Here is a 20394-nt window from a genome sequence, read left to right as displayed (position 1 = left end):
TAGCTATAATATTGTTGCAAACAATATGGGGGAGTTATATTTGAGATTCTCTCAATTCGATCACATTTAAGTTATTCCTAAAATGTCAATATACTTAAACAAGGAAAAAGTGTGTATCATTTTAAATGATATAAAATTGTGTCATTTTAAATGAGAGAAAGAGATAAATCATGAATGAGAGAGTGGAGAGAAAGAGTTTGAAAGATGTGGGTCTCATCTCTTTGTGAGAGTAAAAAGATATAAGATGTGTCATTTAAAATGACACATCTTTTTCCCTTTAAACAATCATTGTTCTAAGAAAGAGTTAATTTTTCTTTCTAACACATTCTCTTTCATGATTTATCTCTTTTTTTCATTTAAAATGATACAATTTTGTATTCTTTAAAATGATATATATTTTTTTCCTAATTTTATATAATAATGTTTTATTAAGTTATGTACTTATGTTATTAAAAAAAGTTATTGTATCTCGATATAAATGTTCATCAAATTTCACACGAGTACAAATGAGTTCTGCTCGATAAAGAAGTTGCATGTCACTTCGGAGTATTAATTGTGTGGTCGTAGAGGATATGCTTCCTTAGTTAAATAAGAGGGTAAAATGAAAAAACAAATAAAAAAATAAGGATAAAATAAAAAAATTATATGAGAGGAAGCACAAAAAATTAATATGATCTGGAACCATATTAAAATTTTCCGTCACTTCGATTTCTTTTTCCTTTTCATTTTATTTTATTTTTAATTGTGATCTCGATACAATCCTTATAAAGGGTTAAAAAAACGACTCCATAGTCAGCGCGTTTATTATGTTTGTATTTTTTAATCTATTTCTGACTTTTTCTAAATTTACCAAAAAAATAATGAATTTTTTATGCATTAAGTCATGTGTAGTATAGAGATTATAAATATATACACATATCACCTTTGTTAAATTATAGTAATGGAGAAAATGTACTATGACAAGTTGACAACTGTACAATATGTAAAATATATCAAATATATTGAAAGAAAAATTATTTATGACACATTACTGTTACTGTCTAACATCTCCGCATAAACATCGCTATGCGCAGAGAAAATTTGATTTTGGAGACACGTGCAATAACCAGTCTAGGTAAGTGCACCTTGGTAAGTATATCTTGCCCCAAAAAACAATTAGTTTCAAACTTTCAATGCGTTTGGTAAATTGGTAGCAACTTGAATAGTTTAAGATGAGTGTGAATAAAACAAACAATTTATGTCAATTGTGTTTGGTAACATAATTTTCAGGAACACCGAGAATAAGAGTACCAAGTAAGACGATTATATGAAATTCTATTATCAATGGTTAAAAAGGGCCAGTTCTTATTCTCAAGCATTATCATTCTTAGATTTTGATCTTTCTAAACGATCAAGTAAATATCACTTCGACCAAAATAGATGATACTATTGAGCCAGATACATCCAACTATAGTGAGAATTGTCATCAACAAAATAATAAAATATTTGAATGCGCCCATGGTAGCAATTGGAGCATGACAAGTACTGAATCACACGGTCTATCATACCTCTTAAGAAGAAAAAGAAGGGCTTCAAGTACAGTGGTCTCTAGAACTAGAAGCAGGTTTTGTAACATACCAAACTCTGACGCCCAAAAATGACAAGGTCATATTGTGCCAGTTTCTTTAACTTGATCCTCTTCTTAGCGGGATGCAGTAAAAGCAACGAGGTCCGGGAGAGCCAAATGTCCACGGAACCGCGATACTTAATAGTTTGGGCTTGAGTCTATGAATAGCTTTTGCTTAGAGTTTCTAAGTCTATTTATATTTTCCTTGAATTTGAGTGCTCTATCGGAGAAGAAAATAATAAATATTGGTGAGGCAGCTCACATCCAATCAAACAAGTCTCAATGTACAAGAAGTTCAATAACTAAAGCCTTTACAAAGGAGGACAAATTAACCCCATTTTTTGCATCAAACTAACTCCAACAATAGCACCCCCCACAAAAAAAATAAAACAATGCAGGAAAAGATTTTCTAAACATCATTCAGCAGTCTGTTGAACCTTTCTAATCATCTAGTTGAAACATCCCTGGATCCAACGCCATTTCAAAAAGTTCCACGGTGTCTAAATATTCCATTCCAAGAATATGTACAACAAACATCCAGAGTGAAATTTCCCACTGCAAAACTTACCCCTAATCACTGATTAAGGAAACCATCCATAGTCATAAGCAGAAAAGGTAATTCCAGGATATTATCTCTAGGAGCAGAAACACTACATGCCTTTATAAGCTACAAAATTATAAGGCTTTCATCAACTCTTCACCCGTTTTGTGGGTGGTGCAGCAAATTGGTTATCTCCCAGCTCATGTTCATCAGTTACTTTAGCAACATCTTCCTTTTGCTTTGTGCTTGCAACCTGGGAACTTTCTCCAGGCATGGTTTCTGGAGTGCTACTGTTGATTCCAAATTTTTCATGACCTTCATTTGAGGTTTCTACATTGCCAAGTGGAGGAGAAGGTAACACTACGTTTGATAGTGGAGCAGAAGGCTCCTCCAATTTGATCTGTTTCTCAAACATCATTCGAAGACGCTTCCCCTGGTTTTCAATTTGAATCTGCACCTCTCTTTGAATCTGCATGACATTTATAACATCAGAACATTACAAAACTTACAGCTTCCCTGTTGCCATCTTCCTTACAAAAGAGGGGAAACAAACAAAACTCCTCCACTGCAGGAAAATTACACGGTAAAGACAGAATTTAAGGTACTAATAAAGTACCTCAAGCTGTTCGTTCATCCGCTTTTGGAGTTCCATCTGCAACTGCAATGCTTCACAAATCCCCTTACTCCTGCAGCCACAATCCAAAGTATGTTTCTGAGCATTAATTATTCACTTCAATCAGTTCAATGCAATTAAAGCAAATGGAACATATTGGAAATTAGAACTGTAAATATCATAGCCATAGTGAACATTGGATCTGACTAGGCCAGTTTTTAGTTTTTAGCACACATCTGTATCAGGTTATGTCTTAATGTAAAGATCAATTCAACCCAAAAGTTTAACATGGTGGGTGAGGGCTTTTTAATGGTTTATATTATTCTCAAACATGCCCCCTTACATGAAAGCTCATTGGGCTTGAAGGATGGACAATGCACAGGCTCATCTACCTATGCTAAGAAATTCCATAAGAGAAAGTGGATGCGATGAGGATCAAATCCGGGACACAAGGCTCTGATACCATGTAAATAACCAATCTAACCCAAAAGATTAAGCTGATGAGTGAGAGTTTTTTAATGGTTTATACTATTCTCTAACACTTAAATTCAAATATATGATAATCAAGAAAAGTTACATGGAATGAACATTACACTCTTCCCTACGCATGCAGCAAGAGATGATCCAGACCAACAAAAAAGAACAATCAGCGCAATAAGGAAAAAAAAACTCCATAAAGGGGGGAACTCACGTTTTTAAGTCTAGAGAGTTCATTTCTTCAGTTGAAGTCAATTTTTTCTTACGAATTCCTGCAAGTTGGGAAGAAAAATTCATTCACACTATTATTCTCAGATTTACAAAAAAAGGTGCATTCTCATGTGCTTATCATGTGCGATGAAACCTTGAAGAGAATAGGAGAAAAGAACATAAAACACATAAAGAAGCATGCAAAAAGAGCTATGTAATTAAGAAGAAAACCTGGGTTATATGAACATTAGAACTGCTATGTAAACTTACACATACCTTCTGATGACTCAGGTTTGCATCTAGCATATCTATACTTCTGAAATTACAAGAACAAATAATTCATAAACCTTTGATTAAACAAACACACCGACAAAAGAGCTATTCAGTTAAAAAGAAGAAAAGTAAAAATGTACCTGCAGGTGGCTTTTAACATGATAGACGTTAAGGCCCTCAACTTTCATCAGGTTCAAGAGACCCTTTGGAGTAGCCTCTGCATGTTAACATCATAAGATGATGATGAGAAGAAACAAAAACCTGAAATATCTCTGCTAGTGAGAATGCCAAGAAGTACAAAATTATGGAGAAGTAAACATACTCTCACTACCACCAAGCTGATTGACTGCTTCCACGAAGGATTCATGAAGTTCAGGAGTCCAACGCATTCTTGGCTTCGTTTGTGGAGCAGTCTATACTGAATTAGGAAGAGCATTAACTTCTCTGGATGCTACATGCTCCCGCTGCTGTGAAACCCGTTGGATATACATTAATAATAAGGGAAAAGTGTCTATACTTTTAAATTACACAACTTATATCCTTTCACTCTCACAAAGAGGTGAGATCCACAACTTTATTTTTTTTTTGTCAACTCTATCTCCTCCTTTATCTATCTCTTTCTCTCTATTAAAATGACACAACTTTACATCCTTCAAAATTATACACACTTTTTCCTAATAATAATAGGGATAACTTCTATTTATAAATTTGGGTTTAGTGTTTTTCATTTTAAATGATACAATTTTGTGTCATTTTTAATGAAACTACGTCGTTTTATGTGTTTTGTCATTTTCTCTAATTTATAAAATTAAAAATTAAAAAATTAGAGGAGAGATAATGTAAAAATTTACAGAAACGACGTAGTTTCATTAAAAATGACACAAATTCGTGTCATTTAAAATGACAAACATTTTTCTCCATAAAATTTTTTTATTACAAGTTACACTATTTATTTTTATTTGGGGGAATACATGTTCAAGTGTTTGTACATATTTTAATTTGTAAACAAAAATTTGTAAATATAACTTTGCTCTTAATAATCTAATGCAAGTAACATCTTTACATTAATAATATAGTTTAAATAATATGTCTTAAATATAAATTCAATGAGCCATAGAAAGGATATTTGGGTTCATATGGAATGGAGCTCAATAATTTACATTAATTCTAGGATTTTTTCTAAGCTGTTGTAATATTTTCAAATATTTCTAAACTCTTCTATCTTAAACTCATAACCTCTAATAATTTCGAAGTAGTAATTTTGTATGAATGAATAAGGTGTCTATTTGAAGATCTCATCAAGAAAAACTCATAGGAATAATCATTTTCCTATTTCGACGGAAGGATTTGACAAGATCTGAGTTTGAAAATACTGCAACCCTAATCTTTCGGTCAAGATCCTAGAAATTTCAGCCAATTTCACAAGGTGAAACTCTTCGGGTTTTGTTCAACTCGTTGAGAGGATTATTTTGATTGGTCAATTGACTTAAATGGAGGTTGAACGTATGCGAAAAGAATATTCCAACTCACAAAGGAATATTCAGCAAGAATATTCCAGCAGACCAAGAAATATTCAGTCAATTAAGGAATATTCCATTAACAAGAGAATATTCTATCAACTAGAGAATATTCTGTTAGGGGATATTGCATTGACCGGGAGAATATTCTGTTAGGGAATATTTTGGTAACCAAGGAATATTCCGACAAGTTTTCCTACAACATAGGTAGTCCATTTTATGATTTTTGGGTGCTACGAATCCAGTTTTGGAGTCTATTTTGGCAAATTCTAATTCTACTGAGTGGTTTGACGAGAATTGAAGACTTTGCTCCATTTTGTGACATACCAAACTGTGAGGCCCAAAATGACAAAGTTATTATGCCTTATGATTCATGCTTTTGCCAATTTCTGTAAATTTCTCTTCCCCTCCTGCTGAAATCGTCCCGTGTCTGAGCCAAAATGATCCTCACGTCCATCTGAATTCTCAAGTCTCAATATACAAAAAGTTCAATAACTAAAGCAAGGGCTTACAAAGGGGACATATTAACCCCATTTGTTTACATCAAACTAACTCCAGCAATAGCACAACAAAAGAAATAAATAACGATGGATGAAAAGATTTTCTAAACTTCATTCAGCAGTTTGTCAAACCTTGTACAATATTCTAATCATCTAGTTGAAACAACCCTGGATCCAATGCTATTTCAAGAAGTTCCACGGTGTCTAAATATTCCCTTCCAAGAAAATATATACAACAAATATCTAGAGTGAAATTTCCCACTGCAAAACTTACTCCAAACCAAGGATCAGAAATAGAAACTCGAAACCAAATCACTGATTAAGGAAACAATCCATAGTCATTAGCAGAAAGGGAAATTCCAGCATATTATCTCAAGAAGCAGAAACACTAGCTGCCCTTATAAACTAGAGAGTTATTCTGTTTTCATAAACTCTTCAACCGTTTTGTGGGTGGTGCAGCAAATTGCTCATCTCCCAGCTCATGTTCTTCAGTAACTTTAGCATCATCTTCCTTTTGCTCTGTGCTTGCAACCTGGGAACTTTCTCCAGGCATGGTTTCTGGAGTGCTACTGTTGATTCCAAAATTTTCATGACCTTCATCTGAGGTCTCTAAATTGCCAACTGGAGGAGAAGGTAGCACTACGTTTGATAGTGGAGCAGAAGGCTCGTCAAATTTGACCTGTTTCTCAAACATCATCTCAAGACGCTTCCCTTGTTTTTCAATTTGAATCTGCAACTCTCTTTGAATCTGCATGATATTTATAATATCAGAACATTACAAAACTTACAGCTTCCCTGTTGTCATCTTCCTTACAAAAAAGGGGAACATAAACAAAACTCCTCCACCCCAGGATTACATGGTAAAGACAGAGAATCTTGAGTACTAACACAGTACCTCAAGCTGTTCGTGCAGCCGCTTTTGGAGTTCCATCTGCAACTGCAATGCTTCAGTAATCCCCTTAGTCCTGCAGCCACAACCCAAAGTATGTTTCTGAGCATTAATTATTCACTTCAATGCAATTAAAGCAAATGGAACATATTGGAAATGAGAACTGTATCATAGCCATGGTTATGTCTACAGTTCTCATGGAACAAACATTACACTCTGCTCTATGCATGCAGCAAGAGATGATCCACAGCAGCAAAAACGAACAATCAACGGAATAATCAAAAAATTCTACCTAAACGGGGGAACTCACGTTTTTAAGTCTAGAGACTTCATTTCTTCAATTGAAGTCAATTTTTTCTCAGGAATTCCTGCAAGTAGGGAAGAAAAAGTCATTCACACTATTATTCTCAGATTTACTGGAAAAAAAGGGGTGCATAATTATGTGTCTATTACGTGCAATAAAACCTTAAAGAGAATAAGAGAAAAGAACATTGAACACATAAGCATGCAAAAAGATCTATTTATATCGCAAACAAAACATGTTTCCTAAAACTTTAGGGGGTGAGGACTTAAAAAGCCTCATAAACCATAAATATAATTAATAAGAAAACCTGGTTATATGAACAGTAGAATTGCTATGTAAACTTACACATACCTTCTGATGACTCAGGTTTGCATCTGGCAGTTCTATACTTCTGGAATTACAAGAACAAATAATTCAGATACCTTAGATTAAATAAACACACCCACAAAAGGGCTATTTAGTGTAGACAAATATATATATCAAAGACAAGCCAGTGAAAAAGGAGAAAAATAAAAAATGTACCTGTAGGTGGCTTTTCACATGATAGATGGTAAGGCTCTCAACTTTCATCAGATTCAAGACACCCTTTGGAGTAGCCTCTGCATGTTAACACCATAAGATGACAAGAAACAAAAGCCTGAAATATTTCTGCTAGTCAGAATGTTAAGAAGTACAAAATTATGGAGAACTGAACATACTCTCACTACCACCAAGCTGAGTGACTGCTTCCACAAAGGCTTCATGAAGTTCAGGAGTCCAACGCATTCTTGGCTTATTTTGTGGTGCAGTCGATACTGAGATGGGAAGATCATTAACTTCTCTAGATGGTACAAGCTGCCGCTGCTGTGAAACCTGAGTGTCCTGCATCAAGAAAGAAGGATACATTTCTGCACCTTATACACTAAGATAAATAAATAAAAGATCGTGGCAAAGAAGTTACATTGCAAAATAATAGTAGATTTCAACTAATTAAGAAACATGTACAGGGTGAGAACGAAGAGGGAATTGACTATATAAACATACTCACGTGCATATGGTAATGAATCAAATTGAAAAAAGAACCTAGCAACTAAATGAACCAAAACATCCTCCCCATGCAGGGTGGTGGATGAAAGGGGAAAATAAGATAAGAGAACTGCATGGCAAGCTTTATGATTATGCCCATAACTGGATAGTTACAGAGAGTTATAGACATACTAATTGACTTTTTCATCTGCATAGCAACTTGTTCATATAGGAAAATCATGGTCCTTGGACCATATACAGGCATGGGAAGCCACCTACATGTTCTAGTGAACTTCACAAGTAAGAACAAGCATTTTAAGACCTTTCAGCATTATATCAAATCAGCTTAAGAAACAAACCTTTAATTTAGGTTCTACTAAATTATCATCACCGAGAAGTTGACCCCAATTTGGCTGAAGAGAATCCTCAACTGACATTAACTGATCAACCCACTCCCGGTAATCAGTTGTTTTGGTATCATCACCAGACATGTAAGAAGCACTATATTCCACGTGATCATTCTGTACGGTAACATGATCAGGAAACTGAAGGATATCCTGAAACGGATCGGGTCCCCAGGATATATCATCACTTTCTTGAGGGTGAGAAATGAATGTTGTAGAATTTTTTTCTGAAACACAGGACAAAGGGATGTCATCATGGCATTCAGCAGGGGTTGAAAACATGTGTCCAACACTTCTGATGTTGGAATTTATTGAGGCAGCCAACACTGACGAAGAGGGAAGAACAGGAAATGATGAAGACATAGCTCTGGAGGCTTCAAAGTGAATCAATCAGCTTTGTCTGACCTGATTACAATATGAAAAGTAGGTTGTATGTCAACGACTCAACCATTAATTAATGAGAGACTAGACAAAGTATACAGTAATTCCATTGGTCATTTGTTTGTATCTCAATAGTCAAGCGTCTAAGCTTGCGGTGCCTCTGAGAAGAAAATAGTTAAGTTACAAAAGCACCAGAAAACAGTAGAAGTAATGCTTGTGAGTATAATATATTCCTAAGAGTTATGGTAACAGGCCAAAATATGCAGGTGAATGCAGCAGTGTAACAACATTGATTTTTAACTGTTCACATAACCAAAGTCAACGCAAAACTGCAAAATACAAATTAGAGAGTGAAAGCCATAACGGAGAGCGGGGTAAAGGAGGGGTAAGTTGACCAATTTCACAAGTGACATCAAATTGGAATTTACCTTTCCCTACGCAATCACCATCTTAAACACCACCTATGAAGAACAAGGTATCCGCAGCACCAACACACTCCCCCTCACCTACCCAAATTAAATAATAATAATTATAATAATAATACTAAGAAACGAAACCTTGACAGTGTCACCGTGTGAAAAAAAACAGCAGAAGAAGCAGACTAAGCTCTTTTCAATCACGAATTAAAAGAGAAAGAACCAACCACACAAGACGCTTTTTTTTGCTTAGACCCCCATCACTGTAATCGTTTCAATTCAAATCAGAGAAGAAAATATCAAACCCACTAACAGAATTACAAAAATTTGCAAACTTTAATAAGCAGAGTGTGGATGGATAGACAAAACAGATTAACTATAAATCAGAATTGAATTGAGAAAAAACCAAACCGTGATCGAACCTGAAAGGAAGAATGCAGAAGACGAGGAACAGCAGTTTTAATGCAAAATACGTTTTGGGGATTGTCGTCCCATGAAACCAACGAGAGGACGTACGAAGGCTACCCCTTTTGCATTTATGATTGGATTTTAGTGGGAAATTCTCTTTCGCAAAATATAAGAGAAAATATAAAATGTTGTGCTCTACCTCACGCACAACAAAATGTTCAATCTGGACCGTCTGATGATGGGGTTCCAATGATTGTTGAGCAATTTAGAACTTGTTGACTCTGCTATATAAGGCTGAGGATAATCATGAAACATATTTTACCACAAAAAAATATAGATACATAGGTTGTTTAAATATGCTGACAGGATTCGATTCCTGGCCGTGCGTATGAAAAAAGACTTTGTTGAGAGAGGTTTATCCACCTAATGTGATCTCTCGCCTCGAAAGGATTAGTCTTCAGTTGTCGGCTGAAGGATGTCTTAGGAAATCAAATATATATATATATATATATATATATATTAATTTTAATTTTTTATCTTTTAAATTTTATAATTTACTATTCATAATGTTTTAATTAAAAATTTAATTAAAATGTCATATTAATTAAATCTTAAGCCTGTTATTAATTGAAAGTAATTGGATTGGGTTCAAATCTATAAAATTGACGAAATGAATGGGGTTAGGTTAAACGTATCAGTATTACTATACATGTTGGCTGCTAGTGATTTTGAAAGGCTGCTGATGTTATGAAATGAACTTGGACAAAAGTCCAAATTGTAATCATGTATATTCTTTTGTGAAGTTTACGGTCGCGCTTCTACGAAAATGAATGGAAACAATGATTATAACTAGCGTACCAGTACTCTATTTCCACCTTTGCTATTAGTATTATAATTTTACTATTTATTACCTGTGAAAGTTCCCCTTACACTGTATATGTTGAATAAGAGTTCCTTCGAATATTCCTTATTCCTAGTTTTTCAAAAACCCAATTACGATACATATAACGTTATACTTACTAAAATCACCCTTCACTCTATTATTAACCTATCGCTTCCTTGTGAGGAAAAAAGAGAGAGGAAGAATTCGTCAATGAATAATCGTATTTGAAGGTTTGTCAAAGCTGAACAAATTGATTCAGATTAAAAGATAATCTTTCATTATCAACTCTTAAAATATATCCATAATTTGTGGTTTTTATACTAAAGTAAGAAAATATTATTTATATGAATGGATGTAAGCACAATTGCAAACAATTCATGTGTCAAAATCAGATCAAAACAATGTGGAAAAAGATTCATTGGACTAAAAGTTTGTTTGGATTCTCTTATTTTTAAGCTAGAAGCTCTTATAAACTAAAGTTAAAAATAAGAACTTAAAAAAGGAAACTAAAAGCTGTTTGGAAATTATATAAAAATTTTAGCTTGAAAATTACTTAAAATCATATATTTCAAGAAAATTATCTCTCTCTATCTTTATCACTCTTTATTTTAAAAAAAAACACATAATTCAAGAAAAACAGATAAGAGCTTAAAAAAAAAACTCATCCTAAGAGCTTTTAGTTTTCAGCTTTTTTCTTCATTGTAAAAAAAAGAGTTTTTTGTTATAAGAGTTTTTCTCAAAACTTATTTAGCGTAACTTATGCTTAGAAATAGTTTCTAGTTTAAAAAAGAATATCCAAACAAGCACTAAGTAGTTAAGCACGCGAATCCCTACGAATTTGTTAGGCATCTTTCTTCGTAAGGCTTCTCTATCCAGATTCAGGGCCATAGAAAGCAACTTTTCGAAAAGTCATAACCATGATAAAAAGGCATGTGACTCAGCAAAGCAAAACCTTTGATTAATTTCATCCAACTTCATTCCCATTGGTACCTTAAAAAGAGATAGTACTGATAGCAACATTACAAGCATCCCACGAGGTCCTAGAAGGAACCAATAACCGCCGAGAGGAAGGTCCCTGAGGACTTGGAGACCAAACAACTCAAACCTTGTAATATATTTTTTTTGGAAAATATTACTCTTATTGTACATAAGATTATTTATCTCTTACTCTCTCACTTCGATTTCTGCACCTCATTATTTTTATTTTTATTTTTTTTTTATAATGGTGGGACCCACTTATTTTCTCTCTACAATAAAGGAGAATAATAAAACTCATTTTTTTTTTGAGGTAGGATATTCTATTATCAAATGTTTTTATTATCAATTTATTATTATTTTTCAGTCAATAATTTCTGAAATATTTTTGAAGAGAGAAAATAAAATAGTTTTTGATGTATTTTGGAGAATACATAATTATATTATATTAATAATTGATAGTAGGAAAATTATAGTTTGGACAATCTGTACATGATGCCATCCAATTAAGGACACAACAACAAAAAATTAATGGGGTTCTTTAAAATTTAATGATTGCATTTCTAGGTTGAGAATTTTTGTTCAGATATGCTTCGAGGCTTGGGACAAATTTTTGATGCACCAATTTGTGTCAAATGTTATTAAATTCGGCTTCATCTTTGACTCGGTTAAGGTATTGACTGAGTCATTCGATTACTGATTTAATCAATAGATTATTAGTTCAATCGTATTACCCGATAAATATATATAAATCTATAATTTATATTAGGGAAAAATGTTTCTGCAGTTAATGCAGATAAGTTATCTGCATTTATTTCCAAAATGACTTCGTTTTGGTATTGAAATCTTAAAAAATTATAAATATAAAGACTATTATAACCCTGAAATAAATTAAAATTACAAAAATACCATGATTTTCACCCCAAAATGACGTCGTATTGACTTACTGCAGATAACTTATCTACAGTAACTGTAGAAAAAACGAAGCCTTTATATTATAAACATATTCAAATACTTGTAAAAAAATATATCAATTAATATTTTAATATAAAAAAGGGATAGGATATTGTGACACCCAAGTTATGTTACGCCCATGTGACACCCAGTCAATCTCACCGTTAGATCGCTTATGTTGATCTAACGGTTATATTTATTTCCATCTTTGTATGGTCATGATTTCCCAAATTTAAAGTGAAAGCATTAAATATGGGAAATCATAACCATACAAAGGTAGAAATAAATATAAAATATTAAATTTGGGAAATCATGACCATACAAAGATGAAAATAAATATAACCGTTGGATCAACATAAACGATCTAACGGTGAGATTGACTGGGTGTCACATGAGTGTAACATAACTTAGATGTCACAATATCTTATCCTTATAAAAAATAATAAATCACACATGATTCAACCTTATTCAAGCTGTATCGTCTATGGGTTTGTGAGATACTTTTTCGCTTTCTTTCATTTTTGTCAGATACAACATTTTTTAGTCATATCCTTATATAAACTTTAAAATTGAAACAGATCCTCCTCAAACCCCATCACGTAGATCCTCAAAGTAAAAGTCAAAATCAAAATACCTCAATTTCGAATCCCTTATCTTCAAACCATAAAATCCCATCGCCTTTAAGTTTATCATTACCATATATTTTCATTTTTTATTCTAGAACCTTGTATAAGGTGCCACATTGGATTCAGTTGTAACAAACTTATTTCTCATTTCTTTCTTTCCACCTTCAGTAGGAATGTGTATATAACAACACTCACATGTAAAGCTCTGATGCAATGAATAACAATATGAATTTTCACTCTCTCTTTCTGTTTTCTGTTTCTAAAATAATATGGTATCAGTAGACGTTTCGCCCTTGCCTTCTCCATGGCTCGTGGCTCTAATACTAACAATACTGCTGCTGGTTCTCGTCCAGCTACTACATCTTCTGCTTCTTCTTCCTCTGTATCCATGGAGGATTCAAGTAGTCCTTATTTTTTGAGCAGTGGTGATCATCCTGGTCTCACTCTCGTTTCTCATGTTCTTCTTGGATCTAATTTTCATTCATGGAGCCGTGCTATGATGATTGCATTATCAGCGAAAAACAAATTGTTTTTCGTTGATGGTTCCCTTCCGCGCCCTGTTTCTGATGATCTCTTATTTCAGTCATGGAATCGTTGTAACTCCATGGTAACATCTTGGATCTTGAACTCTGTCTCGAAGGATATTTCTGACAGTCTTCTCTATTTTTCATCTGCATCCGAAATATGGACGGATCTTCGTAACCGTTTTCTTCAAGCCAATGGTCCAAAAATATTTCAGTTGAAGCAACAGATAGCGTCTCTTACTCAGGGTAGTCTTGATGTTAATGGATATTACACACGTCTTAAGATTCTTTGGGACGAATTCCAGGATTACTCTCCCATTCCTGCCTGTACTTGTGGTGCTTCACGCCTGATTTCAGCTTCTCACCAACAGGATCATGCTCTCCAATTTTTGATGGGACTGAACGATTCTTTCTCCTCTGTTCGGGCTCAAATTTTGCTCATGGAGCCCCTTCCACAATTATCAAGGATCTTCTCTCTCGTGCTTCAGGAGGAAAGGCAACGTCAAATTACGTGCCCTCTGCCGGTGTTACCTGATTCCCCTTTGCTTAACTCTGCATCTGCTGTGGCTTCATCCCCGATTCCTGGTTCTGCTCCAATGGCTGCCATATCCTCTGCTCCGTTTCGCAGATCTCGCCCTCAGTGCACTTACTGTCACAATTCTGGTCACACAAGGGAGAAGTGTTTTAAGCTTCATGGATTTCCCCCTGGGTACAAGCCCAAGTTTGTGCGGCCCAATCCACTAACTCCATCAGCCCATGCTATTTTTAACTCCCCTAATCCCACTATAGCTGAGTTACCTAATCCCACGTTGACTTCCTCTCAATACAACCATCTCTTAAGTCTTCTCCCACCTACCGTTCCGTCATCCTCATCCCCATCCTTCACGACACTGCCACCTGCCACCGAAGCTTCTCCTTCTGTTGCCAGCTTCAGCGGTAGGTGTTCTCCTTCGTTTCCTTTGACCTCTTGGGTTCTGGACACGGGTGCTACACATCATGTCACATGCACACCTCAATTTTTCATTTCACCACCTCACACATCTGATTCAGTTGTTTCTTTACCCAACAATACTTCTGTTTTTGTTCAATCTATTGGTAGCATCAAACTTTCCCCTTCCATTATACTACATAATGTCTTATATGTACCTTCTTTTTCATTTAATCTTCTATCCATCAGTGCACTCACTCGAGACTCTTCCATTGTTGCTAATTTTTTTTCTTCCTCTTGTTCTCTTCAGGACCTTTCATCGGCCAAAGTGATTGGGACTGCTAAGAGACTTGGTGGTCTTTATGTTTTAGATGCTTTATCTTTTTCCCATTTTAATGTCCCCCCATCCCTTTGTTCCACTGTTGGTATGCCTTCTTCTGTTGTTTGGCATTTTCGACTTGGTCATTTGTCTCATCCCATTTTGCATTCAATGAAACAAGATTTACATTTTACTGATAACAATTGTGTCTCTTCTCCTTGCTTGATTTGTCCAATTGCTAAACAAAGAAGATTTCCTTTTATACTGAATCCCAAAATGTCTAAGTTTTCTTTTGATTTGATCCATTGTGATATCTGGGGTCCTTTTCATGTTCATTCAGTTGATGGTTATAAATATTTTTTGACCTTGGTAGATGATGCTACCCGATTTACTTGGTGTTATTTTTTGAAACAAAAGTCTGATTTTCATACTGTTTTTCCTCAGTTTTATACACTCATGCTCACACAGTACAACCTTCCAATTAAATCAATCCGTTGTGACAATGCCCCAGAATTTCACTTATCTGATTTCTTCTCATCCAAAGGTCTCCAAATTTTTCATTCCTGTGTTGATAAACCACAACAGAATTCAGTTGTGGAAAGGAAACACCAGCATATCCTCAATGTAGCAAGAGCCTTGCATTTTCAATCCAACATACCTTTGATATATTGGCCTGAGTGTGTCCTCACATCCATCTATCTCATTAACCGAACCCCATCTCCACTTTTACACAATAAAACCCCTTTTGAACTTCTTTGTCACAAGTCTCCTAAATATGATCACCTTAGAGTTTTTGGGTGTCTTTGCCATTACTCCACCTTGTCCAGAACCCGTCATAAATTTTCCCCAAGATCCTTACCTGCTGTGTTCATTGGCTATCCTACTGGCTATAAAGGTTACAAACTTTTGGATCTTCATTCCAACCGTATCATTATCTCCAGGGATGTCCAATTTTCAGAAACAATTTTTCCTTTTGCCTCTTCCAAACAAACAGAACCTTTTTTCCCTGCTTTTCCCCATTATTCTTCTACTATACAACCTGCCCCTTTACCATCCAAACCAACTCGTATGCCTAAACCACCTCCCTACCTTCAGGATTATGTTTGCTCTTCCTCCACAGCTCATCCTATTTCCAATCATCTTTCTTATGATCACTTAACCCCACCACACCTAGCCTTTGTTAATGCCATTTCTCAACATTTTGAACCTACCACATACACTGAAGCCTCCCAATTACCCGAGTGGACTACTGCTATGCGTGCTGAAATCCATGCTCTTGAGGTTAATAACACTTGGCATATTACTTCACTGCCTCCTGGTAAACCTGTTGTAGGTTGTAAATGGGTCTATCGTGTCAAATACCATTCAGATGGCTCTCTTGAACGTTTCAAGGCTAGACTTGTTGCTCAAGGTTTTAAGCAACAAGAAGGTATTGATTTCTTTGATACATTTTCTCCTGTGGCCAAGATTACTACTGTCAGATTACTCCTTGCTCTTGCTGCTATAAATAATTGGCATCTCCTCCAATTGGATGTCAACAATGCTTTTTTGCATGGGGATTTACTTGAGGAGGTATATATGACAATTCCTCCTGGATATTCTAGTAAGGGGGAGTTGCCTCCTAATGCTGTTTGCCGTCTCACTAAGTCTCTTTATGGTTTGAAGCAAGCTTCTAGGCAATGGTTTGCCAAATTTTCCAACACTGTTCTTTCTCTTGGTTTTACACAATCTCAGTCTGAAAATTCTTTATTTGTCAAGAAGAATGATACTCTCTTTGTTGCCCTGTTGGTTTATGTTGATGATATCCTTGTTGTTTCTAATGATTCCTCTGAGTTGCAGCAGTTAACTTCTGTTTTGGACAGCAAATTTAAACTCAAAAATCTTGGAGCTCTCAAGTATTTTCTTGGATTGGAGATAGCTCGTTCTCCAAAGGGCATTTCTCTTTGTCAACGCAAATATGCCTTACAAATTTTACAGGATTCAGGGCAACTCGGCTGCAAACCGCATACCACACCTATGGATATTAATCTTAAACTATCCCTGCATAAAGGTGACCTGCTGCCTGATCCAAAGCAATACTGTAGACTGATTGGTCAACTGCTCTATCTTACTGTATCTCGGCCTGACCTCTGCTATGTGGTGAATCACCTAAGTCAATTCATGTCATCACCAAGGATTCCTCATTTACATGCTGTTTATCGTGTTTTAGCTTATCTCAAATCCACTGTTGGGCAAGGTGTTTTTTTCTCATCTTCATCTTCTTTGCAATTAAATGCTTTTTGTGATTCTGATTGGGCTTCTTGCCCTGATAGCCGCAAGTCTACATCCGGTTTTTGTGTTTTTCTTGGTAATTCTTTAATCTCTTGGAAGTCCAAGAAGCAAAATACTATTTCCCGGTCTTCGGCTGAGGCGGAATACAGATCCATGGCTGTTACTACTTGTGAATTGTTGTGGCTTCTCTCCTTATTACGTGATTTACATGTTGCTCATACTGGTCCTGCACATCTGTTCTGTGACAGTAAGGCTGCCCTTCATATTGCTGCAAATTCTGTGTTTCATGAGCGCACAAAGCATATTGATATTGATTGTCATCTTGTACGGGAGCACATTCATAAAGGAACTCTACGCACATTTCATGTCCCTTCTTCCAGCCAGCTTGCAGACTTGCTCACTAAGGCTTTACCTCCTACTCCTTTTCATTCACTTCTTTCCAAGATGGGAGTTTTCAATATCTACTCTCCATCTTGAGGGGGAGTATTACCATATATTTTCATTTTTTATTCTAGAACCTTGTATAAGGTGCCACGTTGGATTCAGTTGTAACAAACTTATCTCTCATTTCTTTCTTTCCACCTTCAGTAGGAATGTGTATATAACAACACTCACATGTAAAGCTCTGATGCAATGAATAACAATATGAATTTTCACTCTCTCTTTCTGTTTTCTGTTTCTAAAATAATATACTTCAATCCCAATAACAAGATCAACCAGTAAGTGGCTAAATGCAATTAAACCCATCAATGAAATTCTAGTAACGCTTACGGTAATTCTTCTGCTTTTGTTAAAAAACGAAATACGTATTTACTCCAATTAACAATCTCATTCTCATATCATATGAGATGAAAGCAAAATAGAAAATGCTCATGCAATCTTGCTTCAACGGGCATTAGCTCAAGAATCCATTTTCCAGCATATAACGATACTTGTGGAACCCAATGATAGCTTATATTTCCATACCAGAAAAGGTAGAAAGTTGCAGTGTTTACTGGTGGTTTGTCTCGCCAGATTTATTCAGCGTTATCCATATCGACCAAAATGTGAAAAAACTAGCTCTTTATAAACCTTCTGACACAGGCACAGGATAACTTCTGTTTGTTAGCATCTCTCGAAAAGATGAGCAGCTTTTAATAATGGATCAGGTCACTGGTTTTCTAGAAACCGGCCGAGTTAACCGGTTCGCAACGGTTCACATACATAACCGATTGAATGTGCTACTCGGCTCAGCTTCTTAACCGGTACACCGGTTTCCGAGTCAAACTGGCCTATTTAGGCTGGTTTTAATAACATTGATTTGGGTATTCTTTTTTTTTAAAGAAAAAATCATTTAAACCCAACTTTTAATTTGTATTATCATATAAGTCTTATAAATTTATTTATTTTTGGACAGATGAACCTACATCCGTTCCACTTAAAATTTGTCGTGAGGCTCGGCTGTCTTGACATTAAGGGGGCATTTGGTAGAATTTTTTTTTTTTAGAATTCCTGAGAAATTAAGGGTGATAATTTTATTTACTCACGTTTAGTATGAGATTTCTAAAAAAAAATTCTGAAAATTTGATTTTCCCAAGATTTTATTGTCTATAAAATTTTCTGAAAATACTATCCAAGAATACCATCCAGAGGATTGTATTCTAGGATTTCCATGGCAAGAAAAAATTTAACACAACCAAACATAGCATCAAAAAAATTAACTCAATATTCTCAGAAATATTTTGTTCTATTAAATAACTTTTTTTTATAACATTTTTCGTAAAACTCATTTTCCCACCGTATTCCTGAAAAATCGTGATTTTCGTGTAAAAAACAAATTTTCCTTTAGCAAACATCTCATAAATGACACATTGGGCCACGAGGATAATAACATACAACCTTCTTCGACCTTAACAATGATAGTATCATTAACCCATGGAAGAGATATACTTCTAGTTCCCCAACTTGAAAAAATAATAAATGCAGCCTTTGCAGCATGTACTGATCGAAAATTTATTTAGTATTATCGATGTACTAAATTTTCAAAATATCTTCTATTCACAATATGATACATGTTTTATTTTATTTATTTTTTGTCAAATCACTTTCTCAATTGATGTTAAAATAGAAGGAAACGGTTATAGTTACTATTAATTTAAGTTTGTTATGAACCTGATAAAGACTAGAAAGTCCAATAAAGGTAATAATAAAGAAAAGTCATTAATAATGATTCTATCATGACAGCTATACAATTGGATTTTGGTCAATAAAGGTCCAAAAGCTCAATAACTAGGTAATACTCTATAAATAAGCGGTAAGGTTTATAAGTATGAGTAGGGGTGCTAAACGAACCAGGGGTCTTTGACTCGACTAGTGAAGATCTGAGCTTACATGTCTAAAATTGATTGTTGGCATCAGGCTTGAACTTGTATAAAAGCTCGTTTAATAAAAAGGCTTTAGGCTCCAATTCAAAAGCTCGGCCTTAGAGCCTATCGGGCTGGCCTAATATATTATTTTTTATTTATATTTTATATTTTCCATACTACTTGTAATAGCCCTCTCTTTCTCCTCAATCCATTTCATCCTATTTTTTTGGTTAAACAAACTTTTTAAACGATTTTGTTCTATATTATGTTGTTTGGGTATACAATGAATTTGTGAATATTTATGAAATTACTAGTGTTGTTGATTATATATTCTGTTTGGATAAATTTTTGTTGTCTTATTTTTTTTAAACAGGCTAAACCAAGCTTTTTTTTTTTTGTAAATAAACCAGGCCACAAACCTATAATTATATTTATAACAGGTAACGAGTTTGGTCATGCTGACACATTTAAACACAGACTTAACTTTTTAAGACCAAAGTTCAGCTCGGCCCGGCCTGTTAACACCCGTAAGTATGGGTAATCTCTCTCTTGAACTATATGTTATCATTGTGCACATACATCTCCCCATTAGCTAATGCTGTTATCAGTGGTTTATAGTGATTTATTCATAGATATCTTAGAGAGAGTAATCAATCCAACATAAATACACTAGTCTTTAAACTAGACATCTCTGTCGTCCAGACAAAATAAGGCTTACTACTCTTACTACCTGGTTAGTTACAGTTAATTTAATTTGAAATCCACGGTTAAAAAATAGAAAAAATTTATTAAAGTTGATTTTAAATTGATCTGACGATAACTAATCAAGTAGTAAGAATAATAAGACTAAAATAGTAGTATATACAACTGAAAAGGATAACTCAGTCCACCGACAGATACACCAACGGGCAACCAGCTCGTTGGCTGGATCCCCCCACCGATGGGTTGGATGAAGATTAATGTTGATGCGGCAGTTGCTCAAAACAATGGAAGAGCTTCCCGTGGGGGGCTAGCAAGGGACCATA

General features: G+C 34.9%; 1 protein-coding gene and 1 pseudogene across 1 annotated transcript; both read right to left on the bottom strand.

The window, feature by feature from the left end:
- Positions 1-2295: 2295 nt before the first annotated feature.
- LOC133313945 (protein PHOSPHATE STARVATION RESPONSE 1-like) lies at positions 2296-4211 on the bottom strand (annotated as a pseudogene).
- Positions 4212-5828: 1617 nt separating this feature from the next.
- Positions 5829-9669, bottom strand: LOC133313931 (protein PHR1-LIKE 1-like). The gene is made up of 9 exons (XM_061515353.1): positions 9559-9669; positions 9149-9226; positions 8295-8744; positions 7629-7791; positions 7453-7529; positions 7282-7321; positions 6937-6994; positions 6633-6702; positions 5829-6485 (listed from the first exon to the last, which is right to left on the bottom strand). The coding sequence occupies exons 3-9, from the start codon at positions 8700-8702 to the stop codon at positions 6162-6164; spliced, it is 1140 nt and encodes a 379-aa protein (XP_061371337.1). The 5' UTR covers positions 8703-8744; positions 9149-9226; positions 9559-9669; the 3' UTR covers positions 5829-6161.
- Positions 9670-20394: the final 10725 nt, after the last annotated feature.

The sequence above is a fragment of the Gastrolobium bilobum genome, unplaced genomic scaffold (genome assembly GCF_033153095.1).
Source record: "Gastrolobium bilobum isolate Gb01-03AN ecotype WA unplaced genomic scaffold, APGP_CSIRO_Gbil_v1 utg436, whole genome shotgun sequence".
Classification (NCBI taxonomy): Eukaryota; Viridiplantae; Streptophyta; class Magnoliopsida; order Fabales; family Fabaceae; genus Gastrolobium; species Gastrolobium bilobum.
Note: the sequence above shows the minus strand (reverse complement) of the source record. Positions and strands in the feature narration are given on the sequence as shown.